The sequence below is a fragment of the Adiantum capillus-veneris genome, chromosome 2 (genome assembly GCF_014529385.1).
Source record: "Adiantum capillus-veneris isolate H3 chromosome 2, ASM1452938v2, whole genome shotgun sequence".
Taxonomy (NCBI): domain Eukaryota; kingdom Viridiplantae; phylum Streptophyta; class Polypodiopsida; order Polypodiales; family Pteridaceae; genus Adiantum; species Adiantum capillus-veneris.
The window spans coordinates 18,987,232-19,011,648 of record NC_140932.1 but is presented as its reverse complement, the minus strand read 5'-3'; the positions used below and the strand labels follow the sequence as shown (position 1 = coordinate 19,011,648).

The window sequence follows — 24,417 nt, the reverse complement described above, 5'->3', positions numbered from 1 at the left end:
TAAATAGCATTAAATTGAGGGTTGCTATTGACCATAATATGGTGCTATGAATTAAAATTTGGATTTGGCATCGCTTGATGCATTTTAGTGCTACATACGGCAGCTAGACCTACGCCTAATGATGATGTGGTAATACATCTGGGCAAAAGCAGCTGCAGTGAATAATGACCTTAAGGAGGCTGGAAATTGAGCATTGCCAGGCAGAATTTTTCGTGCAAGTCATCAAAGGAGAAAACTGAAGCGATTAAATTGAGTGTTCCAGGGATAAGAGTAACAGTGAGGCCAGAAAAGCTAAAGTTGCGGACAGACACACTTCAGAAGTCGGATGACCTTTGGTCACCTGCGGGGTGGTCTAATTTAAATTAAACGCCATATAAAGTGTGCGGTCAACAGGCAAATTGAGGTTGTTTTAGTTCAGGTCAAAAGTGCTTTGCTAATCTACAATTTTGCAGATTAAGAGCAAATTTCATTGCTCAATCAATTGAAATCGAGGAATCACGAACACGAGTAGTCATTGCAGTACAGTGGTAAGTATCTTGCCAACTATGGTGCTATACAGGTAAATCAAATCGTCAAGATCACAGCTAAGCCTAGCAGAGAGCTTTGAATTAGGAAAACCAATGGTCACCCGTGGGAGAGGCTAGAAAAAGGGAATAAAAGTGCTCAACAGGTTAGTAAAACAGGGTTGAATGAAAAATGGAGCAGCAAATGCCACAGCCACAGTTAATGGCAACATCGGCAAATCAAAGCAGTTACGATGCAACCTCAAGCTTATTAATAACAGTCAAATCAATTGGCGTCAGGTTGGAGTTAATAGGTCATTTTAAATACTTTCCATGCTACATGGATGATGCAGACAATAGATATCTAAAGTCCAAGCAAAATGCTTTGAAAAGCCCGACAATACAGGTTGTGGAAGTAGACGAAGCTACCAACATGGCTAATTCACAGAAGAATCTAATGGAAGATTGTTTAGGATCGGTGTACATGAAGCTCAAACCAGGTAGTGAGTTGGACATAATAAAATTGCACAAGCAAGATCTTCCAGAGGTTAGCAGTTGTCGAGTCATTGTGCACTTGATAAAGTCAAATTAAAAGGACAAAAACTGTAGCAGTCTCTATAAAGATATGGAGGGTAGATGGTACAAAGCAGAAACACCTCAACAAGTGAAGGAAGAGCCAGATCAATGCTTCATAGCTCATGAACATGGTTCAAAGTTGGGTTACAAATACATGTCGACAAGTGGTAATATTTACCGCTTGATAATGAGCTTACCTTTAGCTTCCAATGCAGATACAGTGGTAGCTCAGAACAGAGAAATCACTAAAGAGACGGGGCCTACTATAATCAATCTGCCAAAAAATGAAGACACTGTCAGTAGGAACGAATTCCTTGAAGCCATGTGTAAACGAAGGTTGCCTTCAACCACTTCAAAAGTCAACAAGCAATCTGAACCAATAGCCCTTCATTGGATCAACGAAACAAGATGGAAAGATCCAATTTATGTAGATTCTGATGGACAAAGATGGGTTCAAGTCACGGGGGTAAGGACATTTTGCGAGTCGGTACCTAGGACACTATGGGCAACGCGCATTGGAGACAGGAGCTATGATATAGATGGAAGATGCTATGAATTAGATCTTATTGCAGATAAATTCTCGGAAAGAGCTGCAGCTTTCATCTTGTCACCTTCAACTCCACAAGACCAAATTGAGCAACGGACACATGATGAAATGATATCTAACCAGATGAGTCCCACAACACAACAGTCACAGGTACAGAACACTACACATGCACCGCAAAATGTAGCAACACAAACACACATACAATCAATGGAAGAATCATCTATTGAGATAGCACGACTTCACAAAGACCTAGCTCAATCACCTGAGCTAGGTGACAAAGCTAAAATATCCACATCTGGCATAAGAAAGATGCCTCTTATAGTTAGGGAACACTCTCGGATGGGGGGAGTCCAATCTCCACCTCACTTACTGCAATCAGGACAACCCTATCAACCTGCAAATAGCGAAAGAGAGTCTCAATGCTCTCTTATGATTCAGTAGACAGCAGAAGCCAAATACAGGATCGAAGCAACAACAGAGTCCTAATACTATACAAAAGCCACAGATAAAGGATCACATGTTCATAACAGACATAGAATTAAAATTGGTCACAGAAGCAGGGGCGGAAACGACCATCTACCAGGGTTACAATGGAAGCTATTACAAGATTCTTGAGAATGCCACTGTCGAAAAAGATAAGGGCAATCAGTCAAAGCCAGCGTCAGTGTTGGTTTTTAAGTATATACATGTCATGCTAATGACATATTTGATCAAAGATACTATGGGTAATGAATACCAACAATACTATGAACAGATACCTCGACCATGTATAGAACAAATAGGAATAGATGTGCATTGCTATGGATGTGGCATTAATCATCTAATACCCAATTGCCCAGTAAAGATGCACTTAGATATGATGAAGAAGCAAAACCAAGATAGTATCAGACTGCAAGCAGCAGAATCATTAAAACAAACGTCTCCAAGTCAAAAGTCGCCCGAAAGAAAGCATATCTTGTCAAAGGATACTAGAGACAAATTGAAGACTAAAATATTGGAGGTCAAAGAAGTCAATGATATTTCAATTGAAAATCAAGCTGCCAAAAAAGACCAGCTGCAACAGATGGTCAACTTGGAATTCTTTAGGCTTGAAGTCGAAAGATTTGACAAGGATGCAGTGGACGATCCAATGTCAAAGGAAGTGGATGAAGAAATTATCTGTGATCCAGAACCAGAGCAGGCACGAGCAGTCAAGGACTTGCCACTGAAGATTTCAACAAGTAGAAATGTGGAATCAAAGATTCTACATAATAATGCTAATAGCACAGATAGTTCATCGCTCAGGGATGTACCCAAGAATTCAACAGAAGCAGAGATCAAGTATCAAAGCCAAGAAAAAGACATCTCAATGTGTTCAAATGATGGCAAGAATCAAAAAGCAGAGCCGGTCATAAAGTCAGATACTAATATTGTCTCGCCAGTGGAAAATGCCAAAGAGCCAAAGGTGACACAAATCATCATTTACTTGAACAATCAGAAGCAAATGGTGCATCAAGCACATGGAGCCTATCAAAAGATAAACAAAGAGATCAATAAAGAGCAATGTGAACCAAAGGCCACGGTAAGCATTGCATCTGAAGAAAAGAGTCAACTTGCTTTTGTCCAGCTGATAGAAGAAATTAAAGACTCAAACAGTTGTTCAGAAATAGAGGCACAAAAGACGGTTCAAGTCAGTTTAAATGCAGAAATCACCAAAGCATGTCATCAACAAGAAAAGGTACAAACATCCCAAGTCATTACATCTCGACGTTTATCAGCAGAAGACAAGGGAAAATCAAAAGTCCAAGGAGGCTTAACCTCTTCCTCTGAAGAACAAAAGTCCAACAAGGAGGTCACAAATGCAGTTAAACAATCAAAGCAAACAGCAGTGGCTCCAACACCCGACGGAAACCAAGACCAACAACCTCAACAAGAGTATAAAAAGGTCTTTCAGCCAAAATACCCAACTCAGAGTAAACAAAGACACAAGCAGCACATCAAAACCTATGTTGCGGCCGATGACATCAATGTCAAAAATCCAGTTTGGATAAATGATCCTAGTCCAAAAAATTCAGGTAAACAAATGGGATGGATTGCCTCCTAGTACAGCTTAGAAGAGCAAGGCTACTACAGTGGACAACCAAATGTTTGGTTACCTAAACCAAAGATATCAGGCTATACAGTAGCAAATAACTTCAAACCAAAACAACAAACAGGTAAATCAAGATCAAATTCAACTCAAAATAGGAGATCGAACAACAGGGCTAGAAAGAGGTTCAAAAACGATACTCAATCTAGAAGGCCTACATATCTTCAAGGGAATTTACCAACCGTGATTCCAAAAAATGGCACGGAACAGATACAGTTGAATACAAAAGTACATATAAAAAAATTTGTGCCATCAAATATACTTCAAGCACAGGGATATTACAGAGGACAAAAACAAATCTGGCTACCCAAGGCACCAAGACTATATTCTACACAACTTGAAGATACTTACAGCTACAAACACCGACAAATCAAGAATACAGGTCCAAAACATCAATATGTCGTCTGTAAAAATAAGCCAACAACAAATAGCAGATACGTATGGGTGCCAAAGCAGACAAACGAGCAAGAGAAGATTAAAGTCATCTCCAACTTCCAACAAAACGAAACTAGCCAATCTTCTCAGATAATGGACCAAAAGTTACAACAAGCAATTTTGACAACCAAGGTCACCCAAGTATGGTAGAAAAAACCTACTTTGCCAATACGGTCATTTAATAACCCTCTTTTTGAGGATCTGAGCTCTAAATGTCTAGATATATACTTTGTTGAGAGCTCAAGACTACTGTAGTCAAGTCAAAAAAAAAAAAAGTCAAGAGTTGGGCAACTGAGCCGATAAATGAGCAGAGCATTAGACCTAAGCTTCAATTCCTAATATTTTTCTGTGGTCTATGAGTCTAGCTAATTAGGCTACAGCTCAAGATGGAAGAGTTGAGCATAATTATATCAAGTCGCTCATTCTGAATAGGTGAGCATAGTCAATGTATTATTTTCATCATGGTGGAGAGGCGAAGTGTTCAAAACAAAACACACACGCACTTGCGCACATTAGGAGAGTGGTGACCATTGCATCAAACGCCCTTCTCGAGAGTAATGGAAGCTAGTGAAGTGAATTTAATTTACTCTTTTAGCTACATTAAACTCTGAGGAGAACCCATCAATACAATTATCTTGCACAGCATAATCTTACCCATGCATAAATCTGTGCAAGCATATCGAATGTCCCATAATTGGACATTTGCATTACGCACTCTTTATTGTTCCACCCATGCACACACCTTGCAGGTACAGGCAGCAACAAAACAACTCGAGACTCAAGGCAGATCATCGACCCTTTTCAAGGGACAGAAGTCTTAAACAATTCACTTTCACATTATTTATATAAGCCCAATCAATTCAGCCCCTAAACACCCACCATTGTATATTCCCATAATAAGATCACATACCTTTGGGCACTTTTTCCCGTGAGGTTTTTCCCCATCGGTCATCCAGGGTTTCCAGACCCTAACGCACTATACATATCCTTTTATTTTTCTTTATTCCCATAATACATCAAGCCAATTGCTTTTACTTGAACCCAAATGACTAATCTCATATTCACCAACATGTCAGCCCAATAGCTTACACTCTTCAGAACAACATTCACCACCAATTTCAAATCTCTCCAGTGCAAGCCAAGCAGGCAGCGCACGAGGACGTGCACTGAAATCAAATGGGGGGAATGTTTGGCGGCTAAGTCAACAATGGCCAAACGGGCCAGTCAAAGATGCTATTTACTATTTTTAGTAAATGCTAACGAGGCCAGATGATGCGGAGGCTAAGTAAAGATGAAGATGAAGCAAATATAAGCAACAGATACAGAGAAGAGTTGGAATTGATGATTATCTATGGAGTTACGGTCACAATTGACGGTCCCTTAAGTTTTAGGATTTTCCGTCAAATGATCGCAAATGCGGGTTGTAATTATGTTTTGGGCTCGTCAAGAGTTCCAAGTTGTAAACATTGAGCTATATTTAGATCCTAGGCAGTGCAGATAGCACATTAACTGAGTTTGGCCATTTGGGTGCCCGACCACTTCTAAAAAGCCTAGAGAGTATATAACTCAAAAGACACAATGAGAAAGGGGATTCTTACTCACTTGAGATAAGCTTTGCGAAGAAGGAGATGGCTATGGAGTTCTTGAGCTTTCTACGCGCGTGCATGGACGATTCGGCCTCATGCCAATAGCTAAACTCTAACCTCTTCTCTCTCATTTGCTCATGGTGTAATCAATGCTTGATTAATCAAAGATTAGTGGCTGATTTGTTGATTAATCTCTCTCTTTTTTTCATATTTACCTCTTGTTTAAGCATGCTCCTAAGTGTGTGTAGGCTTGTGTAGAGTGTTGGTGCCCGGTGTGGTCATTCTATGCTATTCTATGCTCATTGTGTGCTTGATTAGAGTTGGATTAGTGATTGATTAGAGAGTAGTGCGTGATTAAGCTTGTGTATGAGAGATTAGGCCGAATGGTAGAGTAAGTAGTGTGCTCACTCCTCGTAGCAACATCATACCCTCTCCGTAGCTTTCTTTGTGTGTAGGTTTCACCTTCTAATCCTCCATTTGGCACGCACAAGCCACTTGTGTGTTTCCATGCCCTAGCCGGATCCTACTCCTCGGATTGACATTATGTTGATGTCCTCCCTATGCTAGGATGACGTTCTAACATACACCTTGCTAGAATAATGATAATGTTCATGTGATCCCCAAGGTGTACATGGTGTGCCAATCGGTGAACTATCTACTAAAGAGAGTGGTGGATGCTCTCTTGGTGGTGTAGATGCATCGGTAGAGCTGCTACCACAACAACCACCGCCTTGAGAACGATGCCTACCTCATCTCGAGGAGGATGAACCACCCATCATTGTAGGGGGCCGGGCCCACAAGTCCTAGGCATAGGATGCACACTCAATTGAGGTGTGGGGCCGGCCGGTGTAGGGACCACACTAGTCTCGGACGTAGGCTCTAGTGTGAATTGAGACAAAAACAAGCCCATCTACTCGGGTGACATGCCGGTCGGAGTGACAGGAAAACTAAAACTAAGAGAGTATGTCTCATTGTCATCGGCCATAAATAATCATACACAAATAACATCCACAAAATATATTAGTTTACAAAAGAAACACTTAATGAATACAAATAAAAAATAAACGAAGCTGCAACACAAATGAATGAATCTAAAGTGTATTGTAGACTAATAAAAAGAGTTTTACAAAAGAGTTCCTATAAAAAATTGAAAGTGATCCTTTGTTTGTTGATCCGTTACACTCTGAAGTGTTTTGCCATGTGACCACAAAGCTCCATATTTATGATACTACAGCCAGAAAATTGAAACAGACTAAAAGTAATCAAAGCAATGTGATCATGTGGAGCTCGAAAAGGACGTTGTGAAAATATACATGCCTATCGCAACCCCTTGACATCTCCTCTTCCTCTTCAGTAATCAACACTCCATGTTGCATCCTACCACTACCACCCAGTTGGAAACTCATGCAATTTTTGAAGATGCTCTAGAAAAGGTAGGTTTTTAGTGCACGATTGCGCTTGAATTGTAAGCAATCTGCCAAGCGTTGTTTCTTTTCCCCTTCCTACCTCTCTAGCCACTTTTTCATGATGTCTGAGTTGAGAAGAAAAAATCTCATAACCTTTTCTTACATTGTGATGTCCATCCTCCTAATGCTGCCTTGTCCTTGCAGCTCGTCCCATGTCACCTTGACGTTGACATCAATAGTCCACATTTGGGGCATCTCTGGATCAATTGAGCCCAAACATTCATGATGAGGACAAGAGACTCTTGTACAAGCCATCCCTCGGCCATGATACCCTCGGGGCGATCCCTTTGATGTGAACAAAACCCTTTAAAGTCTTCATAAATCTCTCCAAGAAGAACATCCACATGCTATGGACCACCTTAGCAACTGCAACTTCATCAACCACATGCACAAGTACATGCATTTTGAATGGTAAGAATGTTTGTTGGAAAATACTTCTCCACCATGCACACTGCTTCAATAACATTTAAGCGTGTTGCATCGATATTGTTGTTGGCGGATCATCGCGATCGGACGATGTAGCGAAAAGAGAACTCAAACCAACATACAATATGTCAATCCGAGGGCGTAGCTGACCCGAATAGTGCATGGAAACATCGCATGCTATGTCCTAGACAACAAAGAAAGGAGGAGGAAGAGTCACGAATGTCCTACAGGAGAAACAGATGCAAAAACTTCAAAAGTCTCCTACAAGCGTATCGGGCTCTCTAATGGTCAAATGGACATGAAACAAAGTCCAATCATCATGAAATTTAGGAACCTAGGCCTTAAGACTATGGGGAAGGCGTTTCCGGGCTCAAATCCGACATTTTGAAAAATGGCCTATATGGACAACCGCAATAGCCGCCACACCTAACCTCACTCAAATCGAATGATTGAGGGCTTGGAAGGATTAGCTTTACCACATAGAACCTATGTCTATGATCGGAATCGCAATACACATCACACATAATGCACAATGAGCAAAACACACAAGAGGGCGACCTAGAGCTTCAACCGCTCATTGCGTCGCGTACACACACTCAAAACCAACATCATGATCATCAACATGAAGCTAAGAGCATATAGAAGCAACGTATGAAAGGTCTTTGCATTAGCATACCCGTGGGCGAAACCATGAGTGCGCAGGCGTAGGTGAGCTCTCTTCACCAAGCTCGCAGAAATTACAAGTGAGTTGTTTTTGAAAAAATAGAGCTTTTGGCTTATATACCTACTTCCAAATTGGCTCACAATTGATAATTAGAGCGGGGGTTTGAGATTACTGATCACTGGAGTCCTAGCTATGGCTCATCTAATCATTTACAGGTATTTACAAGGCTTTACGAGCTCGGAACGAGTCCCGTCATTTAAAAATAATCCTGTCATTTAAATTACAACGCCGGCTCAAGGCGCAAAAATGTTGTACACACATACACATGGGTTTGAAGGGGAATCCTGCTTATCCTCTGCTCTTTATCGGCATCTTTTGACGGTCATTCCATACTCCTGTCAACACTCCCCCCTTCCTATTTCTTGTCGTCCTCGACAAGACTTGTATTTGCTTACATTAAGGAATTTCGGAGGTCATTTGGAGGGCCTTCTAAGAAAATGTATTTTTTGCACTCCCTCTCTAGAAAAAATGGCAAATAATAGAGCTGGGTCTTTCATAGTAAAAGTTCAAAAAGTGTACTTTAAGTAGATTCCTTACTCTTCTGAACATTCGTTCGTAGTGATTGAGGGATAATCCTCTTTTCAGTTGCATTGAATGAACCTCGTCAATATGGAGGGAATGAGGCTAACATGGAGGGACGAAGGCGCAGCCGCTGTTCACTTTCCATTAAACCTGCACATTTGGCTAATGGCGCACTCCTCAAATGGCACAAATGTTACCCAGAAACGATCCAAATATCACCTTCACATTGATTTGGACAATGATTACCAACCATTGATTAAGCGTAGTAAAACAAACACACATATACCTCCCGCTTCCATAGACACGCTCAGAGCTCAGGGAGATAAACACATAGATATCTGGACGAGAGGCTCTCTCTACCCTAAGAATCTAATGACTAATGCGTCTCCACCGTTTGTCAATCCTACAAGCTTATTGACCTTTGCTGGTGATGGAGAAAAGGGCCTTCTGGGTTATTGTAAATCTCTTACAAGAGAAGCTGAAACTTACAAGGGCATTCTCCAAGCTCAACAATGTGAGATTGTTCGCCTTTCACATTTACATTCTACAGATGAGGTTACCATTTTGCAACATAAAACAGAGGTACAAGAACTGAAAGGAAAGGTGCGAAGTTGTCAAATGAAGGACACCATCTTGGGTGGTCGTATCCGAAAGAAGAAATTGCGCAATCTTGAAACATTGCAGGTTGCATCAGGAGGTCTCAAGAAAAGAATCCGAGCATTAAGGTGATGCTTCTTGGTTGGCTACATTGTCTTAGTTAAGTAATCTTTTTGTTTTTTCTTGTTATGCATTGTTTTCATGTGCCTAAATAGTGTTAGTGAAGCAAATTTTCTCTTATTTACTTATGCATTGTCTTCATGTAGAGATTCAATCTATCCTGACAAGGAAAACATTGACCCCAAAGCCAATATAGGAAAGAGATTGAAGCCACTTATAAGTAGAATCCTGGCAGCAGATATAGTACATGACAAGAAGTTTAAGGTCCTACAACGAAATGTAGTGGACCGCTTTATTTCAGAGAACTTAGTGCCTGCAAAAGAGATACAAGGCACACTTGATTCACTTGGTGTAAGCAAAGAGGATATTCGGCTATCCAAAAGTCTGTCTCATCCATCTTTGTTAAGAAGGGTATAAAATCCAAACTTCTACCATCAGCCTCAAGTGTTTGGAAAGAGAGGCTTCAGCTTAACGAGGCACAGGGAGACTATCTTGGACAACCCTTTCATATTAAAGCAACTTACAGTGGCCATGGAGCAAACATGGCATATGATGAGTTCAATAATAGTTTTATGGACCTACGGATATTACAGAAGAGAATGGTGGAGTTTTACAACATCACATTTGAAGAGTCACGAGGGGTTTTACATTTTGTGTTAAAACTGGATGAGTGTGAGCTTGTTAAAGAGAAAAAGCTAGAGCCTGTTACTATTACTTTAATGAATAGAGACCTCTCAAAGTGTCCCAGTGATGATCCTTTATATTTCAGTGTTCAATCAGAATCTAACATATGGTGGCTTGGTGCATTTGAGGTAAGCGAGATTCTCAGGTAAGCTCAAATGTTCACATCTACTTAAGTCTCATTTATTTTGTGTTGCAGGTAAAGAAAGAAGATCATGAGATTCTATATTGGGTTTTCCATCGAACTAATATTCCGGAGGTGATTGATCGACAGACTAACCAGGGAGAGGTACTACGTCTAGATGGAAGGGGAGACTTTCAAGTTCAGTGGCATCTTGCAGGTGACCTCAAAACATTAAAGTGTATCTATAATTGTGGAATGGGTGCAATGGCAAAGTCGCCGTGTTTGTTCTGCATGGAGCCTGCAAAGGTCATGGACCCAAAGTGGTGGAGAAAATCTCCAACACGTCACATTGAGGATCCTGCTTTTCGACCGGTTTTGAAAATACCACTTGTGAATGTCCACATTTGTACAATGCATTCCCTTTGTAGAATTGTGGAGAAATTGGTCTACTTATATATCGGGTTTGCTTGGAAGATTAAGAACTCGGCAGAACGACAAGTAGCCCTGCAGTGCTTAGAAATGGTATTGTCGGATATGGGGCTTCATGGTGGCAATGTGAAAATCCAGCGGGATGAAAAGAGATCAAATGCTGAGAATGATGTCCCATGCAAACCATCCATCGGTGGGGTGAAGGCACGGAGGTTTTTATCTAAACCCCAAGGTACAAGAGATCCGAAGCTAACAAAACATGGAAAAATATATAACACATCTTATGTTAGCAAGGTAGAGTATCAGAGCTGGAAAAAGCTACATATTGCAGTCAAAGACCAAGAACCAACTACTCGTAACGCGAAGGCTGAGGTTTGGCGATCAATAGACATCCTATTTTTGATGTGCGACAAAGATGACTGGTCACAAGGTGATATGAACAAGTTCAAGGAGAATCTCAAACTTCTGAAAAAATCATTCAAGACAGCATGGACAGACACCCAGATTACATACTACATGGTATTATCGTGTATTTCATTCTCTCTTATGTGCAAATATGTGAGTGTAAAACATTCTAACTAATCTGTTTTCATATCCAGCACATCATCTTCAATCATTTACCATATTTTATACAAAAGTATGGGAACCCGGCAATATGGAATACCCAATGGGATGGAAAAGTCTCATTACATGGCGAGAAATGCTTATTTCAGGCACACACGACATGGTGGCTCTCGAATCAAGGCTAACAGTTTGAGAGAACTATTTGAATGGTTCTATCGTAGAATCATTCATCGAATGCAGGCAAAAGAAGTCTTGGAAAATTCAACAACAGCACAAGCCATCAGACATTTACAACAACAAAAAGTTAAAAGATCAATGGCATACAACAACTCCGGAGCTCGTGAAAGTCAACGAAGGTGGAGAGAGGCAATGGTGTATGTGAATCACAAGTGGAGAAAGATACTCTAAGTGGATGACATTGTACAAAATTTATGTAATACATGATCTTATACAATTTCTACTTGAAGTGTATCAAGATTTTGAAGGTTCAATTTTGTTTTTTGGCACGTCACCCTTGTAACGAATCATAATATGTTTGCCATACTCTAAAAGTTCATCTGGGTTTGTCTACCAAGAGCTAGTGCCATTGCTGTGTAGGTGTAGTAATACACTGCCCGACCACCTGTATAGCCTGGGCAGTAACCAAAACAATCTCTAGCAAACACTTGTCCACAAGAATGACTTTATCTGCACTTTTGGGCAGCACGGGTCCACCCAAGAAGCGTGATAGTGTCTTGAATGTGTAAGTTGCTATTGAACCCTCTTGTGACATGGAATTGTGAAAAACTACTATCGGCGACTCACAAAGCTTTGAAAGGTACTTCGCTAGGGCCGCATCCCTTCCATGATACTCTCGAGTCCTCCGCTGAAGAAAGTCATCCTTGTCAGCAATCCAAGACTGCACATATCATGTCAGAAGTGACAGAGAGAGAGAGAGAGAGAGAGAGAGAGAGAGAGAGAGAGAGAGAGAGAGAGAGAGAGAGAGAGAGAGAGAGTTACCATGAAGCTCTCATCCTGCAGAAAGAGGTTTTCTTGCCACAGGTCTAAAGATGTAGTTGACCCCTAACCTGAATGGTTAAACCAATCCTCCACTTCTTTGTTACTTGTTGATGGTCTTAGGCTTTGTCTTATTGCTTGGAAGGTGGCTTCATTAGGTAGTGTCTCCTTGTATTTTTCAGCTTTCTCAAAGAATCTTCGGAGGCATTCCATTGGATTGCTGGATGTTTCCATTGCCTCATCATCACTACTATCCTCTGAAACAAATCCACTCCTCTCCTCTTGGACTCTGGAAATGATAGCCAGGGAGAAATCCTCCCTTAAATAAAAGATGATTTGCACATCATGTAAGAAGATATAGGTCATGTCTCCAATCCTGAAGTCAGGCACAGCACGCAACATCATCTGAGCATGCTTCTCAGTGAAGTTACTGACATCCAATGGAAGTTTGATTTCTATGGTTTTCATAGAGAGCATCTTACTTCTTTGTACTTCAATTGCCTCAACCTCAAGGTCGACTGTATCTTCAACCTCCTCGACTTCTTGTATATGAGTTGTCTCCTCGCATTCTTCATCTGGTGCTGCATCCTGCTCCTCTAACACCTCATTAGGATACTGCATGAGGAATCCAAACAGACTGTTCAGGTAAATCATAAAGCCAAAGGCTTCCTGAATGAGTTTTCATTCTTTTTGGTGCAGAGGGCAGGCTGAATGTCGGCAAGAAGGTGGTAATTCACTATACTTCTTCAGTCCCTGTCCCTTTCCACCACAGTCATTTAAATGCACAAGAGTCATAATGGGCAGAACAAACCTCCCTACCTGCACCATCACTTCAAACTTATCTCTGTAGGATTGCAAGAAATTACTATGCTGAGCTAACAGGTCTTCAATGTCAAACTTTGGGTTACACATAGAATGAACTAGATCAAAATTGTCCCCAGTACCACAAGATGCTGCAAAATCAAATAGCCTCTCATCAGTTGCAGCTGGGTCTTCCAGAGAAGACACATCCTCTTTGGCTTTACCTTTAGTTGCACAGGGACTACTTTCTGGCACATCTGCATCATCTGAGAAGTCTATATTCCTCTTTCTTGTATTTTTCTTGACAAGTACTGTACAGGGTGAGGGGGCCTTGTAGGGTGAGGGATCCTCTTGGCCTGGTGACCTCTCTGATTGATCTTCACCAATTGACTCATCTTCAAATATGTCCTGACAAAAGTCAACAGTTCTTTTGGCAGAAACATTAAGCAACTGAGCCTGCAAAGGTTGAAATCCTGGCACAAGCTCTGGGTCTGGTTTTAGCCTCTTCTGCCTACTGGACCTTAATCCTATTCATCAGGAAACATGACAAGTCTCTCTCTCTCTCTCTCTCTCTCTCTCTCTCTCTCTCTCTCTCTCTCTCTCTCTCTCTCTCTCTCTCTCTCTCTCCATATATATATATATATATATATATCTGTCTCTCTCCAAAGCACAAACAAAAACACACATAGTCTCTCTCTCTCTCTCTCTCTCTCTCTCTCTCTCTCTCTCTCTCTCTCTCTCTCCAAAGAACATTAAAAAAATACACATAGACTCTCTCTCTCTCTCTCTCTCTCTCTCTCTCTCTCTCTCTCTCTCTCTCTCTCTCTCTCTCTCTCTCTCTCTCTCTCTCTGTGTGTGTGTGTGTGTGTGTGTGTGTGTGTGTGTGTGTGTGTGTGTGTGTGTGTGTGTGTGTGTGTGTGTGTGTGTGTATGTGTCTCTTTGTACTAAAGGCGCGCAAGGACGACAACATACTTTTTGCAACTCTCTACGCGCGCCTTAAGTACAATTGAGAGACAGAGAGAGAGAGAGAAAGAGAGAAAGAGAGAGAGAGAGAGAGAGTCATAACTATACTATAGGCACGCGGAGAGAGCTGCAGCCAGTGTTTGGTTGGCTCTGTGCGCTGTTAGTAACGGGGACAGAGAGGGGAGGGAGAGAGAGAGTGTGTATGTCTCTGTGTGTGTGTCTGTGTGTATGTGTGTGTGTGTCTCTGTCTATGGAAGTATGTGTTGAGGTGTGTGTGTGTTGAACAACAGTATGGGTTTTTCTTTGTTTAAACACACACACACACACACACACAATTTGTACCAACTGTTGGAAATACAGAGAGAAAGAGTGAGAGATCACCTTTTGTTGGTGGGGTTTGCAGAAACTCCAAGGGAGGTGTCTCCTCCATTGCTTTTTGTCTGTCAAACTGACTCTGTCTCTCTCCCTCTCTCTCTCTGAGAGTAACAAGTCCCTCTCTCTATCTCTCTCTCCTTCTCTCTTTCTATGGTTCTCTCTCTCTCTCTGTCTCTCTATCACTCTCTCTCTCTCTATCACTCTTTGGCAGTAATGAGGCTCTCTCTCTCTCTCTCTCTCTCTCTCTCTCTCTCTCTCTCTCTCTCTCTCTCTCTCTCTCTCTCTCTCTCTATTGTTCTCTCTCTCAAAATCACACTTATAACGGATACACACGGCGGCGCCCCACGTGTTACTATAAAATAGAGTATAATTGCATGTTGTCGCACGTGCGGTCATTATTGAGACCGTATACTTTTGTACGTCATATATAGAGGTCATGAGAGAGAAAAACCACACCTCGTGAAAGAGAGAGAGAGAGAGAGAGAGAGAGAGAGAGAGAGAGAGAGAGAGAGAGAAAGAGCCATCGTCTGCGTCTCTGACAGCAAGCCGACCCATCTTAGACATAACGAAGGTCTGCGTCCTCAGGAGGTTTGGCCCTCTCCCTCTCTCCCTCTGCTTCTGAAATTTCCCTCTGCCTTTGCCTCTATCTCTCTCTCTCTCTGTTTCTGTCACAGTATATTGCATATCTAGCTCTGTATTAACAAACAACACACACATACAGTCACAAAGACAACACACACACACACACACAAACACACACACACACAAATAAAACACACACACATACAGACACACACACACACACACACACAGAGAGAAATAGACAAATATAACATACACACAAACACACAGAGACACAAATATAACATACACACCAAAGACACACACACTCACAAACCCAGAGACACACAAATCAAACATACACACACAGATACAGACAAATATAACATACACACAAACACACAGAGACACAAATATAACATACACACGCACACAGACACATACAGAGACACACACACACTCACAAACACACACACACAAATATAACTTACACACACACAAAAATACAGACACACACACACACAGAGCCTCTCTCTCTCTCTCTCTCTCTCTCTCTCTCTCTCTCTCTCTCTCTATACTAAAGGCACGCGTAGAGAGGCATAACCGGTGTGCATGTCTCTATGCGCGCCGTTAGTATTATGCATCGACCAGTGTATGTGTGAGTGTTATAGAGAGAGGATGTAAGGTGGGGGAAAGAGAGAGAGAGAGAGAGAGAGAGTGAGTCTTTCTTTTACCTTATACTAATGGCGCGCGGAGGTGTTTTTTGAGGTCAAAACATGCTCCACGCGCGCCTTTAGTAATGGGAGTCTCTCACTCTCTCTCTATCTAAATATGCTAAGCTATAGAAAGGAGAGAGAGAGAGAGAGAGAGAGAGAGAGAGAGAGAGAGAGAGACTCGTCTTTTTGTATACAGTGAAATGGCTAGAACAAAAGCCACTGCAAGGAAGGCAGGCAAGGGACCAGGATTAGCAGCTAAGGCAAGTAACAGATCTGCAACCCCAAAGAAAAGACCTGGAAAACCCAATAAAATTCTGAAAGGTCCAAGGGTGAAGAAGTTTCAAACCTGCATGGAACTTTTTAGAGAAATCAGAAAGGCACAAAAATGTGTAGATTTATGCATACCAAAGCTGCCCTTTCAGAGGATGGTGAGGTCCATATGTGAAGAAGCTACCTGGGGCACCAAAAGGTGGAAGGTGGTGGCATTAATGGCTCTACAAGAAGCAGCAGAGGAATTCCTACTGGAGTACTTCAGTGACATCACCATTGTTGCAGCCCATGCCCACAGGGTTACTATAATGGACAAAGATAGTGAGACACTGAAAAGAATAAGGTGGAGGTATGACAAAATACTGGTCCCCAATGTCTGGAGGGATAAGAAAATGAGGGAAATTTTGTTATACCCCCCTGAGCTAGTGCCACAACTCACAGCTGTAGATGTCACACATGATGTGAATACAAGGGCAAGGGCAGAGACTATTGCTCGCCAAACAGAGGACATGAGGGAAGCAGAGCTTAAGGAGAAAGAAAAAGTAGCAGTGGAGTCCCAGAGGCAAACAGAATGCAATGTGACCCTGTCCATAGAGGCAAGCAATCAAGAAACTCTACTTTCAATGAAGGATGGTTTGCTTGCAGAGATACCATTTGTAGATGGAGCCAGAAAGCTAGCTCTGGAAAAAGTGGATAGTAATTTATTGCAGAATCCAGATGCTCAGATTTTAGACACAATTATCTATGCTTGTCTTAAGTAAGTGTTACTATCTTGCTAGCTTTGAAAACTCAGATAATAGGTTTGCTAACTCAGGTAAACTCTCTGCAGCCTGAGCAAAAGTCAACTCCCACTGCACACCCACACAGAGGTGTTTCTTCTTGATCCACAAATGTCAGTGATTATTAGACAAAAGAACAGTCCATATGGGACCTTTGAGAGTTGGTTTCTCCACTGTGCTATGTTGGAATTTACTGTCATCATCTTTCCATATGAGAACAACCATCACTGGAGTCTCATATGCCTTGATGTTGACCAACCAGCAGTGTGGGTGTTCAATTCAATAAAAGGAACCCACCCTGAAATTAGGCTGTAAGTGTTTTGTATCAAAAAGAGTTTCTTATAGATATCCATGTAAATTTGAAGCCTCATGCTAACATCTTGACGCTGCTTTGTGCAGTTGTATAAAGAGGTTGTTGCTTGCCTATGGCAAGCTATATGGAAGGTATGAACTATACAAGGCCCCAATCAAAGATGTACCTATCCCAAATCAAACCGATGGAAATTCTTACGGCTGGAGATGTCTTCTCCATGCAGAATATGTCCTGCAAAGCTACTTTGCATTAAAACCTTTCATGACTAAGGTAACCATTTGGCAATGCATTCAGTCAGTTTTGGTTTAGTTTATAAAAGAATTCTCACCATGTGGTCTTTCAATTTTGCAGAGTGCTTTAAAAAACTACACATATGATTATTTGCAAAGATACCGGGTAAGTTTAATACAACACCTGCTTACTATGTCTAGCCCCAAAGAGCTTGAAGATAGCGGCTTGGATGACCGCACTATTGATATGACAATACATGACGTGCCACCACGACAAACCCCTGCATCCGATACAGTGGAATCACAACGGGCCGAGGGGGTCATATCAGCACAAGATGAAAGAGCCGAGGATGAGGAAAGGTCAAATGAGCATATGGAAGGTGCTAGTGTACAACCAGAGGAGACAATGAAAGAGCCAAGTCAGCCACTGGAGGAGCCAAAAGAGCCTATGGATGAAACCCAAGATGAGGAAAGTAGGCCTATAGATGAGCAAAAGGATATAGATGAGGAAAGCAGGCCTAGGGATGAGCAAACTGATATGGATCAGGCAAGGATGTATGAGGCAAGCCGGTCAATCGAGGGAGAGGAAAAGACCTTGGAGGAAACCTTGAATGAGACAGAAAGAGCCATGGGGGAGACCCCTGATGAAGATGTGAATGATGACTATGAAGATGTGAATGATGAAGCTAAAGTAGAGGAGAGCAACAATGACATCAACACTACAGAGACCCAGTATGGACCCTTGCTACCTGTAGATACGGTTGTTCTGGTAATGTCTACTCAAGTATGGAAAAATATGTTCAGCTTCTAACTACTTATATGTACTTGTCAACTTTTACAGAGGTTGATTATCTTGGACGTCAATGGATTGCTGCTGATGCGCGTGCCTCTCAGTGACACAGAACCCTTTGAGGATTTACAAACGTTTCGGATGGGAACTTGTCGAGTCATGGTTTGTCCAAGAACCAAGGAATTTATTCAGTTTCTTCTTCCACGCTTCAGAGTTGCCATATGGTCTTCAATGCAAAGGCAAAACTTGTCGCCACTAGTTACAATAGTTTGCAGTGTATGCGGCGCTCACATGTCAGATTTTGCCTTTTTGTATGATCAAAGAAAATGCGTTACCGTTGAGGGCCACTACCACCCTAAAAAACCACACTTACCTCTTTTGTACAAACCGTTTAGCCAAATCGGTGTACCCTTTGATGCAACTAATACACTACTGATTGATGATACTCCTGAAAAGGGAGAACTAGATCCGTCGGGAACAACTATCTCACCACCTTCTTTCGAGGGACATTCCTTCGATTTTTACCTTGAAGACATTCTGATTCCATACTTACAAAAATTTTATCTCAGTCCATTGTTCACAGACGAGTTTGTACTTTCTAATGAATTAAGATGACTCTTCTATCATGTCTTTGTCTTGTCTAACATTGAGAGAGAGAGAGAGAGAGAGAGAGAGAGAGAGAGAGAGAGATTTGACATGGTAAAGAAATGTATTTCAAGCACACTTTTTCACAGGGCACAATTGACAAATGAGCTCAATAAACTTCATGTATTGAAAGTCATTTGTATACACTTGGGTTCACAAGAATATCTGTTACATTGACACTACTTCAACCCGACCATCCAACTCTTTGCACAAAATATCTTTTTCCCTTCGCCGCATCACCTTACAGCCAGCTAGGAAAAAGGAAAAATCTGATAGGTCCCTGTCCATTGACTCTTCAATTATGTCATGCCGCAAATGCTAAAGACTGCATAGCTCCCTTATTGTAACCACCAACAGTAGGACATGCTCTTTATCAATCACTTCCACATCCACAGCAGGATTATCTTCCAAACCTGCAGAAACCTGGTCCATAGGAATGTACTTACCATTGAGCATTTGTGATCGCATATACCAAAACGAGAGTAACAGTGATTGGCTTGCAATCATGTACTTGAAAAATAGAGTATCAAGCGCGACCTCACACCGTAAACCAATCTCTTCCTTTACATACCATCCTCTGTCAAGAAGTTTGTCACAGGATGACTGCTGAAATGACTTGCACATGAACATAGTTTTCGTAACACGGATGTTGTAGCTATGAAACAACTCTATGAAGAGTGCAACACGACAAAATTTTGGAATTCTAACCAGTTTGGTGGGAATAGAGCTACGTAGAGACCTCTGTATATCCTTGTAGAGCTTACTTCGCATTGCCTCCACCATTGTTTCCTCGGGAACTGGCCAGTCCACAGTGTTCCAATCGGTTGGTAAAGGCACTTTCACCAACATGCCATTCTTATTTCCTGAGCTGAGTTGGTAGAAGTGGTCATAAAAAAATATTCCCTCATCAGCCAGGCTTTTGCTGGTCCTCCCTGAATACTGTAGAGAACCAATGTGGGCATGAACAACATGGAAGAGGCCTATTATGCACTCCACAGGCTCCCATTGCTCATAAGAAGAGGGATAAACATCTGCAATATATATAAGAAGAGTTAAACTAAGAGTATCAATAAGTAAAAATGACAAATCTAATGTAATTGAGCTGTGAAGAATGGAGAAATTGCTCATAAGAAGCGGGAGAAACATTGCAAAATATATAAGAAAAGTTATAATGAGAGTATCGGTAAGTTCACATGTCAAGAGTACTTACAATTGCAATGTGGTTGATGTATATCTGATACATTTCCACCGTTTGCTATCACCTCTGGATGGGTAAACACATGCTGAACAAGAACTTCCTTTACAGATCTTTTGCCGATTTCAACTTTGAAATCCAACACTCTGACCTTCCATGCTGAGCGGTAAACGTTGATACCACTAGACCTCTTGGGTCTTCTTGGTTGCATGAGGACCCATGAACCTTTGTTTATCCTTTGTCCAACCCATTGGTTCTCTGCACTTATTGAAGTTGATATTGTAATTGAGGATATGCTACTACTTGGACTTCTAGGCAAAGTGCAGCTGTTGGTTGTTGGTGTGAGAGACAGTAAACACCTGGAGCTTCTTGGGCGAGAAGACGTGGAAGCCATAGCTCTCAAAGAAAAGATTTAGTGGAGGGAGATTAACTTTGAAAGCATTCTAATGGAGGGAAAGTGTTTTAGAATTCCAATATCTTGTGCGGGCTTAATGGTCACCCTCCAGTACGTTAATGACCATAAGAGAATATCAGAAGTGGGACCACATGCAAGCACCTAAAATCTCGGTAAAAGGAAGGAAATTACGATGCTACAATCCTAGATTTGTGAAAGTTTTATGCTATTTTCCTATTTTTTGAGTCTTTCCACGTACTTTCCTACGTAACGTAGCCTTCGTGCTCATTGGACGCGCTCTATTTTTCTCTCTCTTCATATGGCCCTCCAAATGACCTATGAAATTTCCTAATGGTTGCTTTCCTTGGGGTCGGCTTTCTTCTTCTGCTTAAGATACTCGCTGAAAGCGAGCATCATCTGTTCCAGTTGGTCTTCTTCTTGTGGCCTTGAAATCCTCGAGAATGGAGTATCGCGGTCATGAAGCGTAATGGCCACAAAACGGGCGCGCAAGTCCTTGCATGCAGACATGAAGACCGTGGAATCATACTCAAAGAAGTCTGTATAGAATGCTTCTTCGAATGTCTGCATGTAAGTGCTTGGCAAGAACATGATGCAGGCGAACATGCCAAATATGATCTTCATTTTTGGGGTATCGTTGAGGTTGAACATTAGGCCTTTCGTTCCTTCTAGGACCATCGTCCACCGCAATCTTGTGTGCTCTATGTTTCTGAAGGTGTTGATGCAAGCAAACAGCATGTGACAGATTTTCAACGTCATTTTGCATGCTATGTCGTGCTTTCTCTTCACTTGGCTGATCATTTGAGCGATGGCCTTCCGCATGTATCCAATGGAGGGCGCTTCCTTCGGCTCACTGAACACAGGGTAGTTTAGCCAATGCGGATGGTCTTTAATCACCTGTTCAAAATCTTCCCATCTCCTGCGTCTGAGTATGGGGCAAAAAGTAGGGTCGATCTGAATATGGAGGGGAGCAAAGGAGTTAATGGTGGCACTTTGTTTGTTCTTTGCCAGATACTCCTCCTTCCATTCTGGTCTGAGATCCTTTAAGCTTTGCGCATCCCACCCACTCAAATCTATTGTGCCATAGGATCCTTCGTTGTCTGGCAGTAGCATTGGCATTAACTTCTTCTTGGTTTCAGTCGTTTCCCATCGTAGGATGGCGTAGGGTAGGGATGGCTCCTGCATTACTTCTCTGACTCTCTCTGGTGTGAAGAATTTGATGAGATCTGAGGAGAGTAGTGCTTGCTCGAAGAGGGCATTCCTGGCCACGACCTTCTGTGTGGTGAGCCAATGGTCGGCAGGTAGGGCTCGGACTTCTCTGGGCCTTTTTACACTTGGGGCAGTAGATGTCCCTGCCTCCTCCTGCTCTTGTGTGTCGTGGCCGGTGTCTATTGGCTCTGTCTCCGCCTCTTCGACATCTACTACTTCTCCTTTTTCTCTTGGAGATAGGCTCTGAATGCGCGCTACTTTAGCCAACTGTGACCGGAGGTCCAGGACTTCTTTTGTTATGTTCTCCAGTGCACTGTTTAGGGTCTGTAAGTCCTCCTCTCGGTCTTCTTTCGCTTTCTATAGGGTTTCCTCCATTGTTGCCTTGGCTGTTTGTTATGTTTCGTATTTCTCCCTTAGATTGTCATTTTGTGCATGCAGAGTTGTGACCAGTTCTTGTTCTGTAGACGGAATAAGCATTGGATGCTCTAGGAAGGAATCCGACTGCCTAGCTTGATCCACTACTCTTCGTTTAAGTGCGTCGATGGCCACTTGCTGGCGCCGAGCAACCTCCGCTGATTCCGTTGCGCTTTTGTGGGCTTGCTCATAAAGTTTTTCTTTATTTTTGAGCGCCAGCTTTGTGCTCTGTGCCACACTAGCCTACAGATCCTTATGAGCCTTATTGTCTTCATATTGCTTATGATATCTGTCTCTTTCCTGGCTCATGTGCTTAATCTATGCTTCTCTTCTTTTTAAATCCTTGAGGAGTGCCATATTCGTCTTTTCTAGCTCTTCGTTAGCCTTGTGCAACTCCTCGGCTTCTTTGTTCCGTGCCTCCACCTCCTTCTCTTTGTTTTTCAATTCTGTATTAATACTGGCGACGGCCAGGCTAAGATCTGCATTGTTTTCTTGCTCCTTCTCGAGCGCCATGACCGTCCGCACGTCTTCTTTAGCTATTTCTTCTGCCAGCTCCTGAATGAGGGTTGACCTAGCCACGTTTGTAGTGGGGAGTTGAAACTGGGGTGGGATAGAGATTGTTTGGCTGGTGGAGGCCTCTTCTTCCTTCTTCTCTTCTACCCCTTGCCGTGGACCCAGAGTCATTGGACTTACGTCCATCATTATTGCATCGGGTGCCACCGGCGCATCTTCTTGCTTGTCTCTGATTCTTCCGAAAATAGGCGTCATGAGGACCGCCTCTTGTTTGCTTTTCCACCACTCCTGCATAATTTTCTTTACGTCCTTGAATGCAGGTTCGTCTTCCAGGCCTGGTGTAGTTGATGTGGAGGGTGTGGCCTCCGTCCCGAGGTTTCCTTGCGTTGTTTGCAGGACTTCGGGAGGCACACCTGCTCCCGTTACTTGTTCATTTTTGGTTCGTTCTGCCACAGAGTCAATCATCATGGGGTCTTCTTGCATTTTTAGCAAGCCCTCCGATTGCTCTCCTTGTGTAGATGGTTCACCCGTTTCTGTTTTAGTGTGTTCACAAATACACATTTTGATCTGTTCGGCTTCTACGGGTTCTTCTTCTGTCATTTCCATTTCTGTAATTGGAACTTCTGTCGTTAAAGCCTGTAGGCTGAATCCCACGGCCTCTTTTGCCTCATCATAAGAATATCCGGCTGCCATAAGGTCTCCTAGCGTCAAGGCTGCCTGCTGTTTTTCTGTTAATGGCCTTGGTAATATTGGCTCTTCTAGTTGGGAGGCCTCTGGTTTCTCCTTTGTTCTCTCTGTCCGTACAAACTCCGGTGTTTCTAACAATGTGATGGGCTGGAGGGTGGGTGTAGGGCTTGCTGAACTTCGTTCTAGAGCAATGTCAATCATAAGTTGCGCTACCCGCTCTCCCCCTATTCTGTTAAGTTCTTCTTGCAAAGGGTGGGGAGTCTCGGGTGGCACTTCTTCTTCGTCTTTTTCTTTGCCCTTCTCTTCTGCAGTTGGCTTTTCAATTTCCGGTGTAGGCTCTACTTCTTTTTTTGTGGTTTCTACTTTCTTAGTCAGCTTTGCCGTTTGCTCTTCCGTTGCCGTAGCTGGCTTCTTTGCCTCCTTGACGGGTGTTTCAATCGGTGTCTCAGTTGTTAATGTCGGCCTGACATCCATCTTTTTCTTTGTTCTAAGCTCTTTGGGCTTGTCCGTGGCTTCTTCAAGAGCCTTTCTTGCCTTCTTGGCTGCCTGCTCCAACTCTGCAGGGCTTACGGCCAGTCTTTTGGGTGCTAGCCCCTTTGCTTTGATCCTCTCGCGCATCATTTCCGCGAGGCTCGTTTTACGTTCTTCTTTTTGTTCTTTCTCCTCCGCTCTCTTCTCTTGTTGGGTCTCTTTCCTCTTTTGGGATTTCTCCAGCCTTGCCTTAGCAGACCCTTCCATCTTTTTCATCTTTTGTTGTAACACAGTCTTGGGCTTTCGTTCCAGTTGCCCCTCCTCTTCTTCAACTAGCTCCACATTCTCTTCGTCACTTTCTGAAAGAATTTCCTCCATTAGGCAAAATTTGGACTCACAAAGGGGCCCTTTAAGGAGTTTGACTTTACCTCTCTCTACCAAAACAGGCGCATGGATAAATTTTTGCAAACAAAATCCAAAGTTGGCGGAGATTTGACAGTTAGAATGTCCTCTTCACGCTCTATCTACTGATATATAGCACGCCATGAGATTCCTCATATTTTAGAAGATTCTTTTTTTGATTCACTTAGATTCCGACAGAGTTGTCACATCATAGGTGACTGAAAAAAATAATCTTCTAAAATATGAG

The 24,417-nt window shown here is 42.4% G+C and overlaps 2 protein-coding genes and 2 pseudogenes across 2 annotated transcripts; 2 read left to right on the top strand and 2 right to left on the bottom strand.

Moving 5' to 3' along the window:
- The first annotated feature begins 696 nt into the window (after window positions 1–696).
- Window positions 697–1,715, top strand: LOC147462461 (uncharacterized; annotated as a pseudogene).
- Window positions 1,716–2,689: 974 nt separating this feature from the next.
- On the top strand, window positions 2,690–3,709 carry LOC147462460 (uncharacterized). The gene has a single exon (XM_086493632.1). The coding sequence runs from the start codon at window positions 2,690–2,692 to the stop codon at window positions 3,707–3,709; it is 1,020 nt and encodes a 339-aa protein (XP_086349758.1).
- Window positions 3,710–22,340: 18,631 nt separating this feature from the next.
- LOC147462459 (uncharacterized) lies at window positions 22,341–22,799 on the bottom strand (annotated as a pseudogene).
- Window positions 22,799–23,918, bottom strand: LOC147462458 (uncharacterized). The gene is made up of 2 exons (XM_086493630.1): window positions 22,886–23,918; window positions 22,799–22,839 (listed from the first exon to the last, which is right to left on the bottom strand). The coding sequence occupies exons 1-2, from the start codon at window positions 23,916–23,918 to the stop codon at window positions 22,799–22,801; spliced, it is 1,074 nt and encodes a 357-aa protein (XP_086349756.1).
- Window positions 23,919–24,417: the final 499 nt, after the last annotated feature.